General features: G+C 44.7%; 1 protein-coding gene across 1 annotated transcript; it reads left to right on the top strand.

The window, feature by feature from the left end:
• The first annotated feature begins 1906 nt into the window (after positions 1 to 1906).
• Positions 1907 to 7659, top strand: LOC122649531 (cysteine-rich receptor-like protein kinase 15). Its single transcript, XM_043842716.1, has 7 exons — positions 1907 to 2699; positions 3021 to 3173; positions 3553 to 3674; positions 3827 to 4037; positions 4359 to 4593; positions 4898 to 5048; positions 7282 to 7659. The coding sequence occupies exons 1-7, from the start codon at positions 1907 to 1909 to the stop codon at positions 7657 to 7659; spliced, it is 2043 nt and encodes a 680-aa protein (XP_043698651.1).
• The last annotated feature ends 16339 nt before the right edge of the window (positions 7660 to 23998 follow it).

The following is a 23998-nucleotide window of genomic DNA, read 5'->3' as shown; positions in this document are numbered from 1 at the left end:
ATTCTCTTCCCTACGGTGACCTAAACCCTAGAGTTTAAGCACAAACCAATTTCCCTGTTGAGAGATATACCAATTTGAAACTAAATCTGGTTCTATAACTACCGCCTCCCTCTGGTTCCACAAATTATTAATTAATATTCTTTTAAGTTTTGGGTTTTTGTTTGCTTCTTTTTTTTTTTGTTGGTAAGAGGGATTTTTGTTTGCGTGGAATCAATAGAGCAGGGGATTATGAAGCTACTCTCTAATTTCCAAGAGATTTGAAGCCCTGGGTGGAGAGCTGTAGTAAGCACAAGCGAGCTCTCTCTTCTGTCCTCGTTGTTTCATCGTGAGGAAGAAGAAGCCCTTCTTATTTCCTCATTAGGACTGTGATTAGTAAAGTGAAAACAATGAAACAAAAACAAAATCAAGAAGAAGAAAGGGTAAGAGAGGAAAGAGGACGAAGAGCTGAACCGTCTTTGCTCCGTGGAATTGTTGAAAGCAATTAGCTCTGTAGGGACTTCATGGCATTTAACCTGTTCCTGTGTGTGAATGTGAAAGCGTGGTCGCCGTAATTCCCATTAATTCCTGCAACTAGCCACTGTTGACAACGTTTAAGAGGGTGTTGGGGTCTGTGAAATTGAATTTCCAATTTTCCATTCCTTTTGGGTTTGGGGTTTTGTCATCTCGTGGCATCTGTTGATTGTTTGTCCAATTCCCACAACCACGAATTCAACGCAACGCATCAATCTTGTTGACTCTGTGAGTTCTGATGTTAGAGTGTCGTGTGGGATAATCTGATCGCTGAGGCAATGAGGTCCGCAGTAGAGTTGCACGTGGAGAAGGGCATACCTGTGCGGTGAAGTTGCAGGTCCAGCCACTTTGTGGGGAAGAAGGCAAAAGGTAAAGAGGGTTTGTATAGGCTTTTTATTTATGATGATCTTAGAAGAGGGTAAAGTTGACAGTTTATATTGTATTATTTAATAGTTTTTTGTTAATGATATTAGAAGAGGGTAAAATTGGCATTTTATATTGTATTATTTAACACCATCCATTCAGGGGTGCGGCTATACAATTTAAACACAGGGGGTCGCTCTATATTTAAGACAAACCTCAGGGGTCGCAGTATAATTTTCCTTAAATTTTTTTATGAAAAAAAAAAGGAGAAAAGTTTCGTACACAGTCGTATAAAACTTGTATGTTTTTTATGAAAAAAAAAAGGAGAGAGGTTTTGTACACAGGTTTAGTACACAGTTGTGTAAAACGTGTATATGTATTAATTAATGAGTAAGTATTTATGACTTTTTCAATTTTTTGTGAGAGACACGTGTACGAAACCTTTCCCCAAAAAATAATTAGATAAAAATACCTATGACGTAGTGAACCTTGGTGCCAAATGTTAAGTTGCAATCATCAGGTTGTGGATTTGAAGCATGGAAACTGCACAAAGCGGGGAATGGTATCACAAATCCACAATCCATGCTGCATGGAGCATCCAAGCCATTCCAAATCTTATTTAGAATTATTTTTGTTCCTGAAAGGTCACTTGGCTAACTAAAAAGACCAATTTAATTATCAGGTGTTTACAGAATAAAAAGTCTTCCCCTCGCAATGGAGAATGGAGATTCATTCATTTGGATGAGAATTAATCTTTTTTTAATGTTCGAACTTTTGACTAATTCATTTCCTTCTGCCTTAGAGCTTATTTTTTAGTGATCAATTGATCATTTCTACTCCAGTCCATGCATAGCTTCCCTCCAAGGCTCCAATACAGTCAATGAATTTCATCCTGATCTCAAGACTCAGAAGAATAATCTCTGGAATATGCAATAATTTGCCCTCAAATTCTTGATGAAGATAAATTCTTCATCATAAAGAGAGGGGGTGGGAGAGAAAGAGAAATTCCACGAGCGGTTGGCCACTAGCAGCGATGTATTGCACTGGATTGCTGATCTTCCTTCTTTCTTCCAGCCTCCTCTGGTCATTGAGTCAAAGCACACAACCATACTTTGCGGCCAAGGACTGCTCAGGAGATTATTACAGTATTGGTGACACATACAGAGGCGGCCTCATTCGTCTATTCACTGAACTATCCAATAATGCTAACAACAGTATTGGAGGTGGAGGATTTTACAGCGCATCATTTCCCCAGAATCCCAACCCAATCTATGGTCTCTATATGTGCAGAGGCGATATAACCTCAGAAGACTGTAGTCAGTGCGTTAGCACTGCTCTCGGAAATATCACAATAAGTTGTCCCAATACGACAAATGCAATAATATGGTATGATTTATGCATGTTACGATACACAAACCAGTCGTCCATCTTCTCAACTATGCAATATAATCCAGCTTATTATTTGTTGAATGTCAATAACTCGACCAACTCAAGCCAATTTAGGCAGGCTGTGATAGATCTAGTGGGTGTGGGTGGCCTTGCGAAACAGGCGGCGTATTCCACCCATATGTATGCAGATGGGGCTCGGTATTATACTAGCAACAATGAGATATATGGGTTAGTGCAGTGTAATCCTAAAATATCTCAGGATGATTGCTTCAACTGCTTAGGTCAGGCTGAGGGCATTATCACAACACAAGGCATTAATGGATTTGAAGGCGCGAGAGTTCTCATGCCGAGTTGTAATCTGAGGTATGAGATCTACCCTTTCTATGAATCAAGTGCTGCTGCTGCACCAGCTCCATCACCTCTTGCAAACCCATCAGGTATGGCTTTTAGGAGTTCTAATCAATAGAGATTCAAGTCACTGCTTTATTGAGGATGCCTAAAGAATAGAGAGAACTTGGCTGCATTTTTTTTTTAATCTTCTATGGACTGAGAAGGCTATAATCTTCATATTGCAAGTAATTTTAAAAAGAAGATATATCCAACATTTTTTGTATTCTAAACATGATCATGAATCCTTCTGAAATAATCCATTGGTAAAAAGTTAAAAAGGTATTTGGAATAGTAACAAATTAACATTCCTCAATGTATATTTCAAGAACATGGATCATACATGAAAATAAACATTTTGGTTTTTGCAGGGAATGGGAACACTTTGGTTTTTGCAGGGAATGGGAACAGTTCACCAAATATTGTCATTATTACTGTTGTCCTGGCAACAACAGCAGTTATACTTGTTTCTGTCATGTGTATATGTTTTTGTAGGAGGAGGAAGCCAAAGACTGAAATTGATGGTGAGCAACTATCATTCAAATCCTTCTCTATCTTCTACATTTTATTCAGGTGTTTATGTCTCCAAAAATTTTCATGCAAGAAAAACATTAATAATGGATTGATTTCATTATATTCTTTTGACTGTGGGAGGAATCAAGAGGAGCTGTGAAGGTTAAAACAAACTATTAGGGGACAACATTAACGACCCTTGGAAGAAACATATTGCACTCCCTAGAGAACTAGTTTGGTTCAAAGAAAATATAAAGCTTTGGCTACCTATGCTCACTGCACAAAATTGTCAGCATGTTTTCATCAAAGCACTTTTATTTGGCAAAATATTGATTTTTTTTTTTGGGGGTGGTGGCGGTGGCGGTGGTGGTGGGGGGTGTGTGTGTTAAGGTTTGGATGAGATTAGCATGGTGCAATCCTTACAATTCAACTTTGGTACAATAAGAGCTGCCACATTCAACTTCTCTGATTTGAATAAGCTTGGACAAGGTGGATTCGGTCCTGTCTACAAGGTAATGATACAAAACTATGATGCAAGTATACGACAAATTCTTAACATACAGAGTTTAAAATTGCATATTGAATTCTTAAAGGTGGTTTTAAATCACTCCATACAAATACGTACACACTTTTGCTAGTATCCTCTAACACAGATGGTATACAGGGTAAGCTTTTGAATGAACAAGAAATTGCTGTGAAGAGGCTTTCTAGACATTCTGGACAAGGTGAACTAGAATTTAAGAATGAGGTGGAGTTATTGGCCAAGTTGCAACACAAGAATCTTGTACGTCTCCTCGGCTTCAGCTTGCAAGGAGAAGAAAAGCTCCTGATCTATGAATTCTTGCCAAATACAAGCCTCGATCACTTTATATTTGGTTAGACTCTATCTCTGCTTCTCTTTCTATTTTTTTGAGGTTCTTAGCTAGAGAAAAACAGAATATATCTTCTATTTTCTGATGAAAAGTATAAACCCATTAAGATGTCTGGCTGGGGAAGAGTACAAAAGATAATCAATTAGAGAACCTATGAGATCTCTATTTCAAAGACATTTCTGCATCCATTATTTTGAGCATAAAGCTTAGCTATGAGATCTGATTAATTCCTTCTATTTTGGAAATGCATATGGAATTGTTATGATAATGATTACTCACTAATACCTGAATCTTGATTTGAACTTTTTATGTATGGACATGTAGATCCAATCAAACGTGCACATTTGGACTGGGAAACACGTCACAAAATAATAAGAGGGATTACTCGAGGGCTTCTCTATCTCCATGAAGAATCTCGACTTACGATTATACATCGAGATCTCAAAGCCAGCAATATTTTGTTAGACAAGAAGATGAACCCAAAAATATCAGATTTTGGAATGGCAAGGCTTTTTGTAGTCGACGAAACTCAAAATACGAATAGGATTGTCGGAACATAGTAAGTGAAGATACTGTGAACCTGTTCATCTTAAGCTATCATTCAAGAATTTTGATAAATGTCCTAGAAATCGACAAAACATTCTTCAGTTTTTCTAGCTGGAGGTGAACAGGACTAAAAGAACCATATTTTTTAATCGGCACTAAACTTTGTTACACTGCATTTTATTTAGTTCACCGGTAACTGTGATAGCATAGTTTTGTTTATGCAATTTTATATATATCTACTTCATTGAACTAAAAAAGAAATAAAAAATCTGCATACCGTTAACTGTTATAATTAAATGTGTTGAGATGGAATGCAGTGGATATATGGCTCCAGAGTATGCAATGCATGGTTTCTTCTCAGTTAAGTCAGATGTCTTTAGTTTTGGGGTCTTACTTTTGGAGATTGTGAGCGGCCAGAAGAACAACAGCTTTTATCAATTGGAGCAGACAGAGAACCTTCTTAGCTATGTAAGTATGAATTCTAGATGTAATATACTTTCTTTTATAAGTAGTGACAACCATTACCACTATTACTACAAGTGAATTCTTGAGGTAACCTGCCTAGCTGTATTCTCCCAACAGTTTGGGCTACCTAAAATAAATCACTTCCAATTCATCTTTCTTCAGGTAGTACATCTCACCTAATGAAACTTTGAAAGAAACAAAACCCAAAATAAATAAATAAAATAGTTTTTTAAGTCACAACAACTCTAATCAATGATCCACGAAAACCAAGTTATCGATCAATAGGTAAAATTTGGAAAAAGAAACACCCATTGCATTAGCTAGGAGTGGGATAGAATATGAGGCGGGCAAGGGTATAGTTTCACTAAAGGAACCTGAAAGAGCCTAGAGTTGTCAAGATCATTTTCTACAATATTATCCTACCTGTAACAGTGACTTGACTCAACAACATGGAAAGAGATATCGGTCGAAACCAATCAAAACCAGTTAAGGTGGGAGTTTAAAAAGTACAGGGATTCGGTTGGTTTCGACCTTAATACCTATATGTGTTACTTATCCCCATCGAAACTTGAGGAAACCTGGCTGGAAACCAGGCCAGACACTTATTTATGCCTAACATCATTTAAGTAAATGTTTTACTTAAGATATTATTCATAAATAAGCAAATACCCCTTATTTAAATCCAATAAAAATAGTTAAAAAATAAAAGGATAAAAGGATAAAAAGTTGACCTCAGTTCAAGAACAAAAACTAAATTTTCGACAGTAGGTGAAATTTTCAACTTTTCGATGCTGGTTTTTTTCTCAAATCTACAAATTTCATAAATCTTAATATGGTAAAACATTGCTAAAAACAAAAAATACGATAAAATATTCATTTGTTTTAATGTTTAAAAAAACATTTTCATTTAGAGCAATTTTAAACAGCATTTAGGCACACCAAATTAAGTTTGACCGGAACATAACTCCTTCAATATAAATCAGATTTAAGCAAAAACTGATCAAATAGAAGTTATGGATCCTTCTTTGATAGAAGTAATTCTTTCTTGCAAAGAACCCATTTCTGTACTAAGAGTAGGTTGATAATCCACAACATAAAGTAGTCTGCCTAATAAAGCGGATACTTCGAATCCTGCTTGGAAAGCTTTAATCTGATTTATATTGAAGGACTTATGTTCCGGTCAAACCTAATTTTCTATGAGTGAATGTTGTTTAAAATCGGTTTGACTGAAAATATATTTTTTAGATATCAAAACAAATGAATAGTTTATCGCACTTTTGTTTTTAAGCAATGTTTTACCATATTAAGATTTATCTAATTTTTAGATTTGAGAAAAATCCCAGCATTAGAAAGTTGAAAATTACACCTACCGTTGAAAATCCAATTTTTGTTCTTGAACTGGGGGGTGGACTTTTTATCCTTTTGGAATTTGATTTTTTTTAAACTATTTTTATTGGATTCAAATAGAGGGGTATTTACTCATTTATGAATAATATCTTAAGTAAATTAAATAACAAATGATATTTCACATAAATAAGTGTTTGTCCTAGTTTCCAGCCAATGTCCAAAAAACAATATACACTATCAAATTTGGGTAAGAAAACACAAGTATTATTTGAGTTTTTTTTTTGGGTGAAAATAGTTCATGCATTGTGTTTAGAATGACAAAAAATAGGCTCTTTACAAAAAGTCAGATAAAAAAAAACATTTATGGGCCTTGAAACCACCAACTCGAGTTGGCTAGGAAAAATTCACAAGTTTTGACCAGGTTTCGACCAGTTTCGATCATATCTCAGTTTCTGGCTGGTCGAAACTCAAGTTTTAGAACCTTGCTCAACAATGTAGAAAATTGTTGATGTATAAGTGGCAATCTGCAATCATGAAGTTGATACCCAAGTACCAAGAGTTCAATATCTCTGGGTGTAAAAGTAAATGCGTACCAGTTGCCGAGTCTACTCAAGGTGTAATGGTGTACATGAGTAAAGCCATTTCAGAAGCTCGTTGCAGTGCTCATCTAGCTGCCAAACACTTTGCCATCAGTGGGTTCGAGTTGGGAAGATTCCATTATGAGATGAAACAAACCTAAACTTGAACATGATTTGATCCAACCCTTTGCAATATCGCACAATTTGTAAGTACTAAAAGTGATAGTCAATCATTATCATTCTTGACTCTGATATACAAAATGAAAGACCTAATAGTGATTTCATATGCATATATTGATGAATGCTTGTAGGCATGGAGAAAGTGGAGGGAAGATACACCCTTGGAGTTGATAGATACAACTTTGAGAGGAAATTGTTCAATAAGTGAAGTGATGCGATGCATTCATATTGGATTGCTATGTGTTCAAGAAAATGCTGCTGACAGACCCACCATGGCATCAGTTGATCTCATGTTCAATAGCTCATCCATCACTCTCTCAATACCATCATCACCTGCCTTTTCTGTTTATAACACAAGGGAAGCAGACAAATCTTCCTCTTGGAATGATTCATCGGTAACAGATCAAGTCTCATCCACAACTAAGTCAACACAAAGGTCTACCAATGGTGCATCTAGTATTGAGCTAACCCTCGGTGAGATACATGAAAATAGTAATCCATCACCATAAAGAAAGGGAGGGGAGGTGAAATCACTAGTTATTAGAGCCTCATTGTTTTTAAAATTATTATTAAACTCAGTGGAATGAAATAAAGATATACTGCTTACATATAAAATAGACTTTTGAGTGTGGAATTTTTTTTCATAATTTTACGATTACAAACAGAAATCAAAGTGGCTGTTCTAAATTCTAATTTGAAGTAGACAACTAGTTCAGAGAAACTTTTAAACTTCGATCACCTGGAATAAGATCATTGCCTGCACTCAAAAAGGAAAAAACTAAAGAAAAATTATTGCAGGTTAGTGTATGCTCATTTCCTTACAATACAGAAAGAACGTTTGCCACAGGAATTGATCTTCTGTCCGTGCCAATACTCTCCTCCATCACCCAGATAGAACACTTTAGATGTTGGGGGCCACCTACAAACAAACAATTATGATTAAAGAAATCATACATATAATGTGAAATTCTATTTCAAAACCATGAACACACAAATCAATAGAGAGGGACAGAGGGAGAGAAAGAGATTGCAGTTACCTTATGTAGTACTTTACAAACCAGGCCAAAACAATAATTTTATCAATGTTCTCTGTCGTTCCCATTACTTCCATTGCATCAGAAGAGTTCCCTGCAAGTTCCCCAATAAAAGGAAATCTCCAACCTCTCAGGTCCCAAATGGAGTAAAAATGATGGACCAAATAGCATCCAATAAGCACCAATCTTAACATGAAAACACATAACGATACCTAAAATACTATCAAATACTAGAATTTCACAATTGTAATAGAAAATTGAATTCCAAGTAATCCACCATAAAAATTTAACAGAATCTTAAAGCAAAGACCGGGAGATAAAATATAACGATTGTATAATGATGAAAAACCTATCTGTTGCGTGTGAAAACCTCCGTCGCCCGGTTCGCCCATGTATGAGCCTGCAAAAAGACGAGTGAGTGTAAGAGAGCCGGTGTGGCTCCGGCCTGGGAATCTCTGACGCTCAAGTCAGGTCTCCAGTGCAACAGCATAACAGCTAGTAAAAAGTCAGATGAGCCATAGAGCTCCATACATGAGTATTTATAGAGTGAGGTGAGGCGGTTGGGAGAGTCCCAGTATGGTAGGAGTTCTTCTCTTGGAAGGCTCTCTCGCGTAGAGCGAAATGGAGAGTTATTTTCGGGGTCAGACTCTTGTTAAGGTAAGAGTCCATACTTGGAGTGATTCCGTATCACGTTGGGATTGTGGCTCGATCCTTATCCCGTGATTCTCGGGATGTGCTGACGTAGCTCCGCGATTCCTGGTGGGCCGTTATGATGACCTTGGTGGAGGGCTCGGCCTCGGAGGTCGGCCATAAAGGTTGGCATGGGAGGTCGATCTCGGCAGTCACCTCGGCCTAGGCCATCCTGTGTATGCTCGGCCAGGGAGGTCGGCATGGGTGATGTGTCGTGGGCTCAACCGAGTGCTCGGCCCAGCCATACGACTTGATGGAGAGCAGGTCGGCCCGATTTCTGATTCAGCTCGGTGCGGTTCTTGGGGTGACCTCGGCTCGACCACGTGGGTGGCTTCTGACTGGTGAGGTGATTTTATGCTGTATCACAGCCCCCCCACTCATCAGGGGTCGGTCCAGCGCTGATGAGTGAAGTTTTCTAGTCAACTCGGCTGGTTCTTCTTGTGGTCGAGCGACCTTACTTTGTCGGCGACATGACGTTGTACGGTCTGACAGCTGAGCTGTCAGCGCCATGTCATCCATCCCCATAAATGAGCTCTAGAATTCGAATCGTCTTTTGATCTGGACCGTTGAATCGCGCTGAGCTCTCCTTGGCCGTTGGATCAGTTCGGCCCAAGAGTTATAAATAGGCAACTCCTCCCTGTTCATTCTTCACTGCTGCAAGTTGTTGACTGCTCGGCTAGCTCGGATTTCTCAGCTCTACCGTGCTCGGTGCTTTCTAGTTCGTGCTCAGCTCGGCTTTATCTTCATTCGTATTAAGCTCGTCTTCAGCTCTTCTTCAACCAGTAAGTCCTCTCCGCTCAGTATGTCAGTTGGTAGTAGTCATGTGGGCGAGGTGCTCGCCGGGGTGGCAGAGGGCTCGAGTCCGAGCCGAGAGCTCCCAGCTCGTTCTCCCACGATAGACTTGTTGGGCTCGACTTCGGACGAGCCCGGTGTAGTGGAGCCTCGTCAGGCCGACGTTGCCGAGCTTCCGTCGCCTCTGGAGTTCGGCCTCGAGGCCCAACCAATTCCCGAAGACCGAGCCGAGAGCTCCGGATCGTCCTCGTCCGATGATGACGAGTCCAGTGAGGATAGTTCTTCAAAAGGGGGGGTTGGTTCGGTCAGCTCGTCCGTTGATGCCCCTGAACCCGAAGAAGGGAGTGTTGGCACGGTCCCGAGCACAATCACGGATGCCGACCACAACCTCCTCAGGACGACCTACGCCATCCCCGAGAACATCCAGCTCCGAGCTCCCAACCTAGGGGAGATGACCTGCTATATCAGGCCCGGTGAGGTGGCTTTGTACGAGCTGCCTTTCAAGTAAGCGTTCAGGCTCCCTGTGCTCGACCTAGTGGACCAGATCTTGGACCACTTCCACCTATCCCCAGGTCAGCTTGTGCCGAACTCTTGGCTGGCTGTGTATGGCTTTTACGCCCTGTTTTGCGAGATGGGCCGAGGTACAAGCGTAGTGCTTTTCTCTCGGCTCTTTTTCTTGAAGAAGTCGCCAGAGAAGGGGTGGTACTATTTCACCCGCCGAACTGGGAAGAGTGCGGCCCTGAGCGGCTACAAGTTTTTGGTTAGTACACCGAGCTTCAATAAGTTTTGGAAGCCTCATTTTTTCTTTGCTTCCATTCCAAACAGCCCTCTCCGAGCCGAGTGGAAGGAGATCCACTTGAACTACGTCAATAGGGTCTTGCCCCTGACCGATAACGAGCTGACCTCGCTCGACCTGATCCTCCAGCGTCAGCCCTTCAACGTCCTCCAGCTTCAGGACGAGGGGTTCCTTCAAAGGTGGCATATAACCCCTGGTAGGAGTCCGAGCTGAGCCGATTTCTGTCGCCCGAGCTGACCCATTTACTTAGTCTTCTTTCTTTTTTGGTATGCTTCTAACGTTCTGTCTTTCTTGCAGTGGTCGGCCACATTCCCCCAATGGATTCAGCTCGGCTCAGGGCCGAGACCATTGCGGACAGAAGGAGGAAGAACGCCGAGAAGAAGTCTCGAGGCGAGTCTTCCAAGGTACAGAAGGGAAAGGCGACGCTGCCGAGCCCAGCTGATGCAGTGGTCGGCCTTGAGGCCGACAAGGGTAAGGCCCCGCTGAGCCCTTCTAGGAAGGGGAAGGATTGGAGGGGAGAGCCGAGCCAGCCGAAGGACCCCAAGCGGTCCAAGATGATCTCCGTCAACTTAACGGGTGGCAATCCTCTGTCAGTGGCCCCGCTTCCCCATATAACTCGGCTGATCTTGGGAAGGACCTCGGCCAGCAACCGTCCACTTCAGCCTACCTGGAGGCTCTTCCCGGGGGACTCGACTTTGACCTCGGCCGCGCATGCCAAGGAGTGGCTAGACGCGGGTCGGCTCCCGGCCGATAAGGAGAAGCTCGAGGCACTGTCCGACCCCGAGCTCCTCTCCACTCTCTTCCAGGACTTCAACATGGTGAGTTTCTTGCTCGGCTTCTTTAATTTGACCCGACCGGTATGACCTGATCTGATCTTGGGTCGACTGTTCTCTTGTAGGTCTTCGCCAAGGCAGTGGAGACCATGCTCCGTTTTGAGCGGCTTCTAACCGTGAATGACTCCCTAGAGGTCCAGGTCAAGCAGGCCAATAAAGAGGCTCGCGAGGCCGTGGTGGCGCATCAAGAGGTTGTCGCAAAGCTCGTCGAGGCCGAGGAGAAGGTCAAGGCCCTGGAGGAGACGGCAGCAAAGCGGAGGGAAGAGGTCGAGGCTTTGAAGGCTCAGCTCGACCGAGCCAAGAAGAAGGCCAAGGACGACCTGGCACGGGCTCGAGCCGATGCTGTTACCGAGTCCCTCATGTCGGAGGTATACACCGAGGTGTGCCATCAAATAAGGAAGCCGTCGTACGGAGAGGGCTATGACACGGGCCGAGCCGACCTCCTGAAGGAGATAAAGGCCACCTTCCCTACCCTCAACCTTTCTCGATTTGATGACAACGCGACCACTGTGGTCAAGGAGTTGGGAGACGAGGCTGGGGTGGAGGTTGACCAGGCCGGCCTGGCCGAGACCGCTCCTCAGGACGAGGTCGCCCCTTCCGCCTAGGATGTCACTGACAAGGAGGTTGCCGCCGAGGAGGTTGCCACCGAGGACCCTGCCGCCGAGGACCCTCTCCATATCGCCGAGCTCTAGGCCCCCTTTTTTTTTTTCTCTTCGATGTATATGTCCTCCTGCGCGGGGTTTTGAACAAATTTTTCTCTTTTTCTCTCTTTTTTATTTTCTTTTTTTTTTTTTTTTTGTACAGGGCCGAGCCCACTTTTTGTAACCTTGCCGAGGTGTCGGCCTTCAATGAATAGAACGTTCTTTTCCAAATTTGCCTAAGTGTTTGAGCTCGGCAATTGTTTGTTTTCCTTTCTTTGTAAATTTGTTTTGAATGTTGAGGTTGAACTGCCGACCCAGCCTCGCGGCCGACCTCAGGTCGGATACCCTATGGCCGAGCCCAATGCCTTGAAAATTTTGCTTGAACTTTGGTATTCGTTCAGCTCGGCATAGTCTATGGGGATCGGTCTTATGATTTTGTTGTCGGCCTATGAGGGTCGGTCTTCGAGGTCGGCCAGGTCTATAAGGACCGGTCTTATGACTTGGTCGCCGACCTATGAGGGTCGGTCTTTAACGTCGACCAGGTCTATGAGGACCGGTCTTATGACTTGGTTGCCGACCTATGAGGGTCGATCTTGGAGGTCAACCAGGTCTATGAGGACCGGTCTTATGCCTTGGTTGCTGACCTATGAGGGTCGGTCTTAGAGGTCGGCCAGGTCTATGAGGACCGGTCTTATGACTTGGTTGCCGACCTATGAGGGTCGATCTTGGAGGTCGGCCAGGTCTATGAGGACCGGTCTTATGACTTGGTTGCCGAGCTATGAGGGTCGGTCTTCTAGGTCGGCCGAGGTCGGCCAAGTCTATGAGGACCGGTCTTACGACTTGATTTCAGAGCTTGAAAAATACGCTAAGTGGTGGAGAAAGACTTTGTTTTATTGAATCAAACGTCGGGGCCGAAGCCAAATACAAATATGCTCGTCATAAACCATGCCGAGCAGAATACTTGAGGAAATTACTGAAAAAATTTCTTCAAATTTTCCGAGTTCCAAGGTCTCGGTACCTTCCTACCCCCCGGAGTCTGCAAGCGATACGTCCCTGGGCGAATCTGCTTGGAGACTATGTACGAGCCTTCCCAATTTGGTGCTAACTTTCCTTCTTTGTCTTGCTAGGGCGCGCGAGCTTTCAGGACGAGGTCCCCTTGGCGGAAGTGTCGCTCCTTCACCCTTGAGTCGTAGTACTTTGCCGTCCTCTGTTGGTATGTTGTGTTCCGGAGTAGGGCATTTTCTCGAACTTCATTGAGGAAGTCAAGGTTGACTCTCAGCCCATCTTCATAGGTCTTCTCATCAAAGTTGAGCACTCGGTATGACGATGCCATGACCTCGACCGGGGTGAGGGCCTCAGTCCCGTATGCTAGCCGAAAAGGGCTCTCCTCGGTTGGTGTTCTTACAGTCGTCCTATATGCCCATAGGACACTTGGGAGCTCTTCCACCCATCTTCCTTTGGCCTCATCCAACCTTCTCTTGATGCCGGTGAGTAGTGTTCGATTGGACACTTCTACTTGTCCATTTGCTTGTGGATGAGCTACTGAGATCGGTCGGAAGTCAATATAGAAGTGTTTGCAGAACTCTTGGAAGGCCGGGTTGTTGAATTGTGCGCCATTATCTGTGATGAGCACTTTTGGTAGTCCGAACCGGTAGATGACCTTATCTTGAAAGAATTTCTCCATGCTCTTCTCGGTGATGGTGGCCAAAGGCTCGGCCTCAACCCACTTAGTGAAGTAGTCGATGGCGACGACTACGTATTTTCGATTTTCGAAAGCCAGGTTGAAGTCTCCAAATATATCCATCCCCCACTTGGCGAAAGGAATTGGACTCAACATAGAGGTCAGCTTGGTTGCAGGTCGGTTCGGCACTAGTGCGAAGAGCTGACACTTCTCGCACATCTTCACATACTTCATGGCCTCTTCTTGCATTTTCGGTCAGTAGAAACCTTATCGAAATATCTTGTATACTAGGGCTCGGCCACCCATGTGGCTCCCGTATATTCCTTCGTGCACCTCGGTCAGGGCGTACTCAGCGCCCTTCGGTCCGAGGCATCAGAGAAGGGGCGCTGAGATGGCTTTCTTATAGAGCACCCCGTCGATCATGGTGTACTTGGCAACTCGGATTTTAACTTTCCTCGCTTCTTCCCGATTCTCCGGGAGCTGGTCATTCTCCAAATAGTTTACAATGGGATCCATCCAGATCGGCTTGTCCTCCTCAATGTGTTCGACGCTTTCTTCTTGTAAGGATGGCTTCTCCAGAATCTCGATGTACACTGATCGGCTCAGATTTGGGAGGTCGGCCTCGGCCAACCTAGAAAGGGTGTCGACCACGACGTTCTCTTTCCTCGACACTCGGGTCATCTCGAAGTGCTCGAGCTCAGAAATCAACTCCCGAGCTCGGCTCAAGTAGGCTATCATTCTTTCGTCTTTCGCCTCATAGTCTCCGTTAACCTAGTTGACCACGAGTTGCGAGTCTCCTCGTACCCTCAATTGTTTGACGCCTATGGCTTTGCTGACTCGAAGTCCGGCCAAGAGGGCCTCATATTCGGCCTCATTATTCGAGGCTGGGAACTTGAACCTTAGAGCATATTGGACGCGAAACCCTTCGGGGCTCACCAGGATCAGCCCAGCCTCGCTTCCTCCGAGGTTGCTCAAGCCGTCAACGTTCATGGTCCAGGTCGGGTCGGCCTTATCTTCCACATTGGCTTCTTCAGTTGTCTTCTCTTCCTCGACCTCGAGGTCGGGCATTGTGCATTCGGCGACGAAGTCGGCAAGGGCTTGCCCTTTTATCGCGGTCCTCGGGCGATAGCTTGACCGCCCAGGTGATCAGTTGACCCGATACGTCGGGCTTGTGTAATATCTTCTTGAGAGGCTGGTCGGTCAGCACCACGATCGAATGAGCTTGAAAGTATGGCCTTAGTTTTCTCGCGGCCGTGACAAGAGCGAATGCTACCTTCTCGAACCTGGAGTATCTCGTCTCGGCGTCGACAAGAACATGGCTGATGTAGTATATAGGCTTCTGAGCTCGGCCTTCTTCCCTAACCAACACCGCGCTGACCGCCACCGGGGTAGCAGCTAAGTAAACTTAAAGCTCTTCTTTTGGCTCGGGTCGGCTGAGCAGAGGCGGGTTCTCCAAGTATTTCTTCAGCTCCTCAAAAGCTTGTTGGCACTCGTCCGACCAGGCGAAGTCCTTCGGGTTCCAGATGTTCTTGAGGGCCTTGAAGAACAGTAGGCACTTATCGCCCGACCTCGACATGAATCGTGCCAACGCCACCACTCGCCTGTTTAGCCTTTGTACTTTTCGGATCGTCCTTGGAGGGCTCATCTCTTGGATGGCCTTGATTTTTGCCGGATTGGCTTCGATGCCTCTGACAGAGACCATGAAGCCGAGGAACTTTCCCGAGGTCACACCGAATGCACACTTGGCGGGATTCAATTTCATCTGGTTCTTCCTAAACACGCCAATGGCCTTTTCTAAGTCGGCCAAATGGTGCTCGGCCTTCAAGCTCTTTACTAACATGTCGTCCACATAGACTTCCATGTTTCTTCCGATCTGCTCGTGGAATATATAGTTTACGAGCCGCTTGTATGTTGCTCCGGCGTTCTTCAATCTGAATGGCAGGACCTTGTAGCAAAAAATTTCTTGGTCAGTTCGGAATGCCGTGTACGACTCATCCTCCTCATGCATCATGATTTGGTTGTAGCCGGAGTATGCGTCCATGAAGCTCAGCATTTCGTGTCCCGCCGTGGCGTCAATCAAGAGATCAATCCGAGGTAGCGGGTACTCGTCCTTTGGCCAAGCCTTGTTAAGGTCGGTGTAGTCGACGCATATCCTCCATTTTTCGTTCGGCTTGGGAACCATAACGACGTTCACCAACGAAGTCGGGAATTTTTCTTCTCGGATGAAACCTGATCGACGTAGCTTCTCTACTTCTTCCTTGATGGTGACTTGGCGATCAAGGGCATAATTCCTTCTCTTCTGTTGAACCGGCTTTCAACTCGGATCTATGTGTAGTCGATGCTCAACTATATGCCGAGGTATACAGGGTATGTCGGCAGCCGACCAGGCGAATATGTCGGCATTTGGCTTCAAGAAGTTTCCGAACCGATTCCTTTGTTCTTCGCTCAACAATGACCCGAGTTGTACCGTATTCGTCGGGTCTTCATCGCTGAGAGAGAACAGGGTGAGATCTTCTACAGGTCTTCCGCGCCTTTCTGTGAGCTCATCCCGCTGGTCTTCTGGGAGGTATTCGACGCACATCGCCATTCCTCGGATGTTGCCTTTATTTTGCTTGACGAATGTGGCGTAACACTCCCGAGCTTTCTTTTGATCACCTCGGATTTCTCCAATGCCGTTCTCTGTTGGGAACTTCATCTTCAAGTGCGTCGGCGAGATGATGGCTTGGAGAGCGGTTAATGATGGGCGGCCAAGTATGGCGTTGAAGGCCACCACCGACCGCACTACCATGAATTTGACTTGGATTGTCGCTTCACATGGAGCTTGTCCGAACGTGACCAGTAGGTCGATTGAGCCCTTGATGGTGGCGGCGGCTCTCGAGAACTCATGAAGTAAGGTGCCCTCTGGCTTGAGTGCTTCATCGCCGAAGCCAAATTATCGGTACGCGTCTAGCGACATAAGGTCCAAGGATGCGCCCGTGTCGACCAATACGCGATGAACGGGTCTCTTTGTAATTTCCACCTACACCACCAAAGCATCATCATGAGGTAGGCTTATACCTTCCAGGTCGGCATCGGTGAAGGAGATCGTCGCCTCAGACTTCGACCTTTTGCCTGACATCTCGGTGACTCTGACGAACTGCGCATTTGCCTTGGCCTTCCGAGTGGACTCTTGTCTGGGCCCTCCAAGGATAGTGTATATGGGAGCTCCCTTGTCACTGCTCGGCCCGGATCCGTCATCTTTCTTCTCAGCTCGGGCTTTATCTTCGTCACGCTTGGCCCGCCTATTTTTGGACCTCGACTCGGCTCTCCTTTGATCGCGATCTTCAGGTCACCGACCCCTACGTTCTTCTCGGCCTCCCTTGACATATCGCTTCAGGTGCCCCACTTTTATCAGCTCTTCAGTTTCTCTTTTCAGCTGAAAACAATCCTCGGTGTCCTGACCGGTGTCCTTATAGAATTGACAATACTTGTTGGGATTTCGAGATGACTCGGCTTGCATCGGTCGGGGTCGGCGGATGTACCCGCCATCCTGTATTTGCATTAAAATCTCCTTGCGTGAGGTATTCAGTGGGGTGTAATCGGGACTCCGAGCTCGATCTGATCTCTCGGCTCGACGATCCATCCTGGGCCGCTTTTCCTCCTTGTGGTCATCGGTCGTCGGCCTTTTCTTCTCTGCTCGACCTTTGTTTCCCTTCCGAGCTTGGAGCACCTCGGCCATATTTTCAAACTCATTGCAGCTCTCTAAGAGCTCGGCCAGGTTTCTGGTCGGCTTCCGAGCCAAGTCCTTGCTGAGGTCCATGTCAGTGAGCCCATTGCTCATCGCAGTATGGGCCGTGGCCTCATCCAAATCCTTTATGTCTAAGGATTCTTTGTTGAAACGTGAGACGAACGCTCGGATCGACTCATCAGATCGTTGCTTCACGCTGAGGAGGTTGATCATCGTCTTCTTGTGTTTCATACTACTCTGAAAGCGCGTGACGAAGGCTCGACAGAGCTGAGCGAAGCCTGTTATGGAGTTCGGTGGCAACCAGGAGAACCATGAGGTCGTCGTGTCCTTGAGGGATGCAAGGAAAGCCCGACAAGAGACAATCTTGGTTCCCCCGTACATGGTCATCATCGCATTGAAGTAGTTGATATGATCTATCGGGTCTGTCGTCCCGTCATACCAGTTGAAGGGAGGAGGCTTGAACCCGGCCGATAGTGGCGCGGTCATGATCTCGAGAGGATAAGGGTGTCGTCCGACCAGTTAATAGGCGTCTGGGGTCGCCTGTTTCTTCAATCCCTCAACCTGCTCCGCCAAGTCTCGTAGCCGCTTTTCCAGCTTGGTTTCATGTGCTCGGTTGTTCGGCTCGTCCACCCGGTGCAAATCGTCCCGTTCATTCGGCCGAGGTCGACCATTTTGTCTTTCAACTCGGGATCGATTCACTTGGTCGCCTCGTTGAGGTCGGCCATTCTGGTCAGCTCGGTCAGCATCACCCCTCATCATTCTTCTTTCCATCTGGAAATTGGACCCACGGGGGCTTCTTGACTGTTCTTCTCGGAGAGGCGGCGGGCTTCAGCGCTGGGGGGCTACCTCCTGCTGTTCTCGGTGTGCCCTCGGCTGTCCGTCCTCTCCGAGCCGGCCCAAAAATACCGATCTCCTTGCTACCGATGCCACTGGTTCAATCTCTTGCACGGCCTTCGGGCTCCGACGATGCTCCTGATCACTCCTCCGAGCACTCCTGCTGGGATGCAGAGGAGTTTTTTGACAAGGCGGATGTGACGATGCGGCTTGGCTCGGCTCGGCCCGATGCCGGCCACCATTCTGCGGTAAGTTTCCCTCTATGCGGACCGGGGCTGGAGGGGGCGCGATCAGTGGTTGACCCATCAGCCCACCCCAGGCCATCTGGGTCATGAAAGTACGTAGCATCTCGTTGGTGTGGAGCATCTGCAGCTACAAATCCATAACTTGCCGGTTATTCGCCGGGGCTTCCGAATCTAAATTCTCCGGTAAGTGTGGCGGCAGTGGTAGGGTCAGCCCGTTCAAGTTTGGCTCGACCTGTGTCTGGTCAGCCGCTACTGTGCCCAGCATACTTCCACCATTCCCACCCTCCGGCAGGGGAGTTGGATTGGCCATGGCGCCCGTGCTGGGCTGCACACCCCCTGCCCGAGGGGGTCTTTCGATCCCGCCTTGCCGTGATGCCTCAGGGGGCGGCAAACGTCTCGCTTGCCTATCAGGTTGTGGCTCATCCCCGCAGGAGGCAGAGCCGTGCTGTCCTGATCTTGTTTGCACCATTGTTCCTGCTCTTGAAGTTGGTAGAAACGACGATGGCTTGCTGACGTCGTTCCCACAAACGACACCAAATCTGTTGCGTGTGAAAACCTCCGTCTCCCGGTTCGCCCACGGATGAGCCTACAAAAAGATGAGTGAGCGCAAGAGAGCCGGTGTGTCTCCGGCCTAGGAATCTTCGACGCTCAAGTCAGGTCTCCAGTGCAACAGCGTAACAACTGGTAAAAAGTCAGATGAGCAATAGAGCTCCATACCTGAGTATTTATAGAGTGAGGTGAGGCGGTTGGGAGAGTCCTAGTATGGTAGGAGTTCTTCTCTTGGAAGGCTCTCTCGCGTAGAGCGAAGTGGAGAGTTATTTTGGGGGTCGGACTCTTGTTAAAGTAAGAGTCCATACTTGGCGTGATTCCGTATCGCGTTGGGATTGTGGCTTGATCCTTATCCCGTGATTCTCGGGATGTGTTGACGTGGCTCCGTGATTCCTGGCGGGCTGTTGTGATGACCTTGGTGGAGGGCTCGGCCTCGGAGGTCGGCCATGGAGGTCGGCATGGGAGGTCGATCTCAGCAGTCACCTCGGCCTAGGCCATCTTGTGTATGCTCAGCCAGGGAGGTCGGCATGGGTGATGTGTCGTGGGCTCAACCGAGTGCTCGGCCCAGCCATACGACTTGATGGAGAGCAGGTCGGCCCGATTTCTAATTCAGCTCGGTTTAGTTCTTGGGGTGACCTTGGCTCGGCCACGTGGCGGCTTCTGACTGGTGAGGTGATTTTATGCTGTATCACTATCTACCAGCTGCAACATGCCGAAATCTGCAGTTGGATCCAAAAGGGCAACCTACCGGCGTGTTGAACCGCTAGCATTCGAGATCCCCGCCTCCATTGCTTTGCTGGTAGAAGCGCTAATCTTGATACTCCGAACCTCTAGAATTTACTCCAAATCCATCGTTTTCAGAACAAGATCTTTTGGGATGTGGCTCCACGGATAGATCTCTAGAGGAATCTTCAGTGGGTTTATAGATCCCCGAACAAATATGGAGGCAATCGAGATCGTCTCTTTGCTGGTTTTTTAAGGTTTTAGAACTAGGAGGCGTGTTTTTTTTTGTTTTTTTTTTGGGTTAATTCCAAATGCCCCCCTTAAAATGGCCAAACGTACGGTTGCCCCCCTAAACTTTCACTAATTTTACGTGCACCCCTACTTTCCAAACTAAGTACCATTATAGTCCCTCTCGTTCGACAGAGACGTTATGTTATAATGGATCATAGTTTTTGAAAACTTATGGACCATTCTGCCCCTTGATAGGGTAAAATGACCAAATTAACCTTACCTGAAAAAAAAAAAATCTGCAACTCATCTTCCCCAAATCGTTTAGGGTTTGGGAAAGATGAGTTCTTGAAATTTCTTGGCAAACACAGACGAAAAAGAGGAAAAAAATTAGAAATGGAGATTCAATGCTGGAGCCCAACATAATCTCAGTCTTCAAACAACCAACATAAACAACTTCGACATCAGCAGGGATAACACATCTTTGAGCTGCAACACAATCGCGTCTTTGTCCCATTCAAAAGACCACCTGATTTGCAACGATAATCCTCCTCTCTTGAAAAAATAGAGGATACAACATCAGAACCCCCCGGAATCACTCCGACCCTCGTCGTCATAATCGCCATCAAAATCAGAGATTATCCCAGGAACAATCATGACCCTTGGAAGTCGATTCATCGTTCGACCAATATGGGGTAAATCCTTCCCTGAAGAGACCAAATTCAACAAATTCGCACACGATCTAGATAACATCCTTTTCTCTTATGCTTCCCAAAGGAAAAATAAAAAATAAACACAAAACTAGACTAAAAAAAGGTCGATTTTCAGGCCAAAATAAAATCTGGGATTCTGGGTACTCTGGATTCTTAGGGTTTGAAACTTTAAAGGGTATATTGTAAACGGGTATTACAAACAAGAAGCGAAACTCTGATGGGTCGAAGAAGAAGAATCATGAGAGAATGGAAACAAAAAAACCCATAAAAACCGTTCAATTAGAGCAAGGAGAACTTGTTATGCTCATACAAGCGAAACTCTGATGGGTGGTCTTCAATTCTTCCCATTGGCCCATCATACAAAGAAAGGATTCCTAAACCCCAAGTAACAAACAAACAAACATTGGCCAAAATTGGCCAGATTTCATGGTCATTCGGCAGCTGTTTGGAGATCCAGACTCCAAAAAATTACCAGAGAGGGAAAGAGAATAATGGAAGGAAGAAAAGCAGAAAAGGTAAACGTACTTGAAAACAGTGAAAAGACTGAAACTTCAAGGCTGCATGTGCGCCCTTCAGTCGCCGGTGAGTAGTCGATACATTTTTGAGAACGGAGACGACACTCGATTGAGAACTCGCCGGCCGCCGCTGCACTCGATCGGGATGGTCAGGCGGAGAAGAAGAAAAAGAAGGGGTCGGCGGGATACAGTTGTAAAACCAGAAAAACTGAAAATCTTCCCCAAGCCGGCCTTTACGCCCTTCAGTCGCCAGTGAGTAGTCTATATATTTTTGAGGACGGAGAACACAGGAAGAAGAAGAAAAGGACGATTGAAAGAAATCGAAGAAGGAAGGAAAATGGGGGTTGCAGGTGTTTTTTTTTTTTTTTTTTTTTTTTTCAAAGTAAGGATATTTTTGTCATTCCATTCTATCAAGGGCATAATGGTCTAACCAAGTACAAAAAATGTTAGACGTTAGAACATAACGTCTCTGTCTAACGGGAGGGATTATAATGGTACTTAGTTTGGAAAGCAGGGGTGTACATAGAATTAGTGCAAGTTCAGGGGGCAATCGTACGTTTTACCATTTTCAAGGGGGCATTTGGAATTAACCCTTTTTGTTTTTAACAGGATAGTACTGATTTCCCGTCACATGTATGTGTTGATTAAATTTCAATTTCAATTTCATTGGATTATTTTTATCTCAAAAATTGTTTGGTTTGATTTTTACATCAAATTTACCATGTGCTTATTAAATTTCTATTTCAATTTCATTGAGTTATTTCTATTTCAAAAATTGTTTGGTTTGATTTTTGCACCTTATTTCATGAAATAAAAATCATATGAAAGGAGATGAAAGGATTTGGGTTATTTCTATTTCAAAAGTTGTTTGGTTTGATTTTTGCACTTTATTTCAATGAAGGGAAGCAGTTTTTTGTACGGGAGTGTGGCCTACGCCAGCACTTCCATGAGTCTATCTCTCTCCTTCTTAAAACAAGGTGGCTGAGGTGTCTTTTCACATGGGGAGCAGAGAGATAGATTTATAGGAGTCCTGACATAGGCCACACTCCGGGACAGAGATCTTTTTCCCTTCAATGAAATAAAAATCAAATGAAAGGAGATGTTTCAATTTTGAAATTTAAATTGATTTCAGTCGTGCTCTTTAAGGAGCACATGGTTAATTTGATGGCTAAAGTAATATTTTCATGTTAAAAACAAAACACCACACTTCTTCTCCCAATGGTTTCACCAGCTGCCACCACCAACACAATCTTCCCGGCCCCGAATCACCACCGCCACTCTTCTCTTAAGAAATATAGGAAATTTCTCCTAAAAATTTGAATTACAAATTAATTTTTTATTCTGAAAATATTTCAAATTGATGCAATCAAAACAATTTAATTTCTTGACAAAAAATCTATTTGTTGACTATTTCATAAAATTAAAATAGAAATCATACCAAATCTGGCCTAAAGAGCAGGTGTAAAATATAATTTCAATTCCAAAATAGAAAGATCGTCTCACAATTTAAACTATATTTTATCAAAACAAGGTGTAAAAAATGAAATCAAACAACTTCTTAACTTCTTAAATTAAAATCATCCCCCGAAATAGAAACATAAATCATACCAATTTTGATACGCCCGATTGGATTAAATGGGATGTATCAAAACTGGAGAAAAATCGATAAAAACCAATAAATTTTGCTATGAATTTATTTATACTTAATAATTGGATTATAATGATTATAATCGATAGGAACTCAATTTAAAGTGCTAATTGCTGCCTTTCCATTGGGTGCGCCCTATGTCTATGTGAGGGGTCACGCATCACATGGGTGAGCGCAATGCGCTACCCCTACACCCACACATAGGGGTGTGTGAAATGACAATCGCACCACCATGGAAAGATGGGATTTCCTAGACGTGCGACAGTCATTTTGCATGCTTGTGTATGGGCAACGCATCGCACACGCCCAAGTAGCGTTCTCTTTCCCATATTAATTATGGGAAAAGAAAACTGCCTAGTCGCTACCTTGTCACAGCGGCCGCATTCATTTTGCGTGGCCCTATGTCTGGGCATAGGAACCTTGCACCACATGCAACAATGTTTCTTCTCCCTTAAAGTTTACAAAAGAACTGTCTGGTTGTGTACGTGACCCCTACGCCCAGGCACAAGTGCACATGAAATTGCCATCCCACCTCCCATGAAATAAAAATTCTCATCCATATTGATGCCCTACACGTGCTCTCATTAGTCCCTGTGCTGTTGTAGAGGCCATGCGAGTGACGAGACAATGATCTCTTGCCCATTAAATTATATTGATTTCAGATATTATATAATGGGAAGTGTTTCCCACTACACCATGTAAAGAGGAATCTGCACAGTACACCAATGAGGTATAGAGAATGGTATCATCCATATTTCTACAAAAAAAGAGGGTATCATCCATATGAGATCTACATGGTTAGAATAAGAGAGAGAGAGAGAGAGAGAGAGAGAGTTCATGGCCTATTTAAAGACAAGATATAGCTCAATTAATCAATTAATTTGTTCAAAGGCGGACAATTTATAACCTGAATAATCAATCAACTTGTTTAAATGCTGATTACCCTAATTACCTTGAGCTCAATTATGGACCTTTAATCGATGAGAGAGAGAGAGAGTTCATGGCCTATTTAAGGACAAGATATAGCTCAATTAATCAATTAATTTGTTCAAAGGCGGACAATTTATAACCTGAATAATCAATGAACTTGTTTAAATGCTGATTACCCTAATTACCTTGAGCTCAATTATGGACCTTTAATCGATGGATCAAATAGAAACGTGTCCATGCCCTACCAGGTTGAATTACCTAAATGGACG

The sequence above is a fragment of the Telopea speciosissima genome, chromosome 2 (assembly GCF_018873765.1).
Source record: "Telopea speciosissima isolate NSW1024214 ecotype Mountain lineage chromosome 2, Tspe_v1, whole genome shotgun sequence".
In the NCBI taxonomy this organism is placed as follows: domain Eukaryota; kingdom Viridiplantae; phylum Streptophyta; class Magnoliopsida; order Proteales; family Proteaceae; genus Telopea; species Telopea speciosissima.
The sequence above is the reverse complement of the archived record's forward strand: the minus strand, read 5'-3'. Positions and strand labels throughout refer to the sequence as shown.